The 1,233-nt window shown below is 44.7% G+C and overlaps 1 protein-coding gene across 1 annotated transcript; it reads right to left on the bottom strand.

Moving 5' to 3' along the window:
* Positions 1–377: 377 nt before the first annotated feature.
* On the bottom strand, positions 378–1,223 carry LOC106320426 (uncharacterized mitochondrial protein AtMg00810-like). Its single transcript, XM_013758794.1, has 2 exons — positions 1,116–1,223; positions 378–1,016 (listed from the first exon to the last, which is right to left on the bottom strand). Exons 1-2 carry the CDS (start codon positions 1,221–1,223, stop codon positions 378–380), a joined length of 747 nt encoding a protein of 248 aa, XP_013614248.1.
* Positions 1,224–1,233: the final 10 nt, after the last annotated feature.

Here is a 1,233-nt window from a genome sequence, read left to right as displayed (position 1 = left end):
TACCCCCCCCCCCAAGCCTCAATCTGGAGAATTCGGAAGAAAGAGGCTTGACAGTGAAAGACAGCGGAGAAAAGAGTTGAAGAGACCAGGATGAAGAGGCTTAGTGAGGATATCAGCAAGCTGATTCTCACTGGAAACGTGAATCGCCTTCAACATGCCTTTCTTCAACTGCTGACGAACAATGTGACAGTCAACGGGATTGGTAGCGATGTACACTGCTAACTTGTTGTCACAGAACATTTTAGCAGTGGTCGTTACTTCAACATGGAAAGCTCGAAGCAGTTGTTGCAACCACATGATCTCTCGAGTAACATCAGCCATGCTTCTATACTCAGCTCTGTACTGCTGCGACTAACAACCTATTGCTTCTGAGATCTCTAACATATAAGAGAGGTGCCAAGATAAACACAGAAACCAGTAACAGATATGCGCGAGTCTCGGCATGTAGCCCAATCAGCATCAGCAAAAGCATTCAAGCAGAGCTTAGAGGTAGAGGAATAGAAGAGACCCTGACCTGGATTAGCTTTAAGATATTTAAGGACACGAAGCGCAACTTGCATATGAGCATCAGTAGGAGCTTGAAGGTACTGGCTGAGCTTGTGAACCGCAAACGTAATATCAGGACGAGTTATCTTCAAGTAGAGAAGTCTGCCAATCAATTTTCTATAGGGACGCGGAGATGAAAGAGCGACACCAGTCTCTGTCGTCAACTGGACATAAGGATCCATTGGAACGCAAGCAGGTTTACAAGCAAGAAGACCATTGTCCTGAAGAAGATCCAAAGTATATTTGCGTTGAGAAATGGATATTCCCGAGGATGAAGGAGCTATTTCAAGGCCAAGAAAGAATCTCATCGGACCCAAATCTTTAATCCTGAATGCTCCAGAAAGAAGACTCTTCAATGCTTTCAAGTCACCATCATTGTTGCTGGCTATAGCAATGTCGTCCACATACACAAGCACCGCAATGAAAGATGTAGGAGAGGACTTGATAAACAAGCTTGTATCAGATTCAGACTGTTCATAACCAGCATCAACCAAGACCTCCGTGAAAGTCTTGTTCTAGGTACGAGAAGCCTGCTTAAGGCCATAGATGCTTTTGTTGAGACGACATACCGGATTAGGTGGTAATGTTACACCAGGAGCTGGCGTGTAACCTTGTGGAAGAGACATGTAGATCTCCTCATCAAGCTCACTGTGAAGAAATGCATTGGAGACATCCATTTGTGTAAGC

The sequence above is a fragment of the Brassica oleracea genome, unplaced genomic scaffold (assembly GCF_000695525.1).
Source record: "Brassica oleracea var. oleracea cultivar TO1000 unplaced genomic scaffold, BOL UnpScaffold00920, whole genome shotgun sequence".
NCBI classification, from domain to species: domain Eukaryota; kingdom Viridiplantae; phylum Streptophyta; class Magnoliopsida; order Brassicales; family Brassicaceae; genus Brassica; species Brassica oleracea.
Note: the sequence above shows the minus strand (reverse complement) of the source record. Positions and strands in the feature narration are given on the sequence as shown.

What these genes read in the sequence shown, in the direction of transcription:
- LOC106320426 (XM_013758794.1), bottom strand. Translation starts at nt 1,223, where the DNA reads ATGGATGTCTCCAATGCATTTCTTCACAGTGAGCTTGATGAGGAGATC. An exon ending in TAACATTACCACCTAATCCG is followed by an intron (nt 1,017 to 1,115) that starts GTATGTCGTCTC and finishes GGTTATGAACAG; the next exon opens with TCTGAATCTGATACAAGCTT.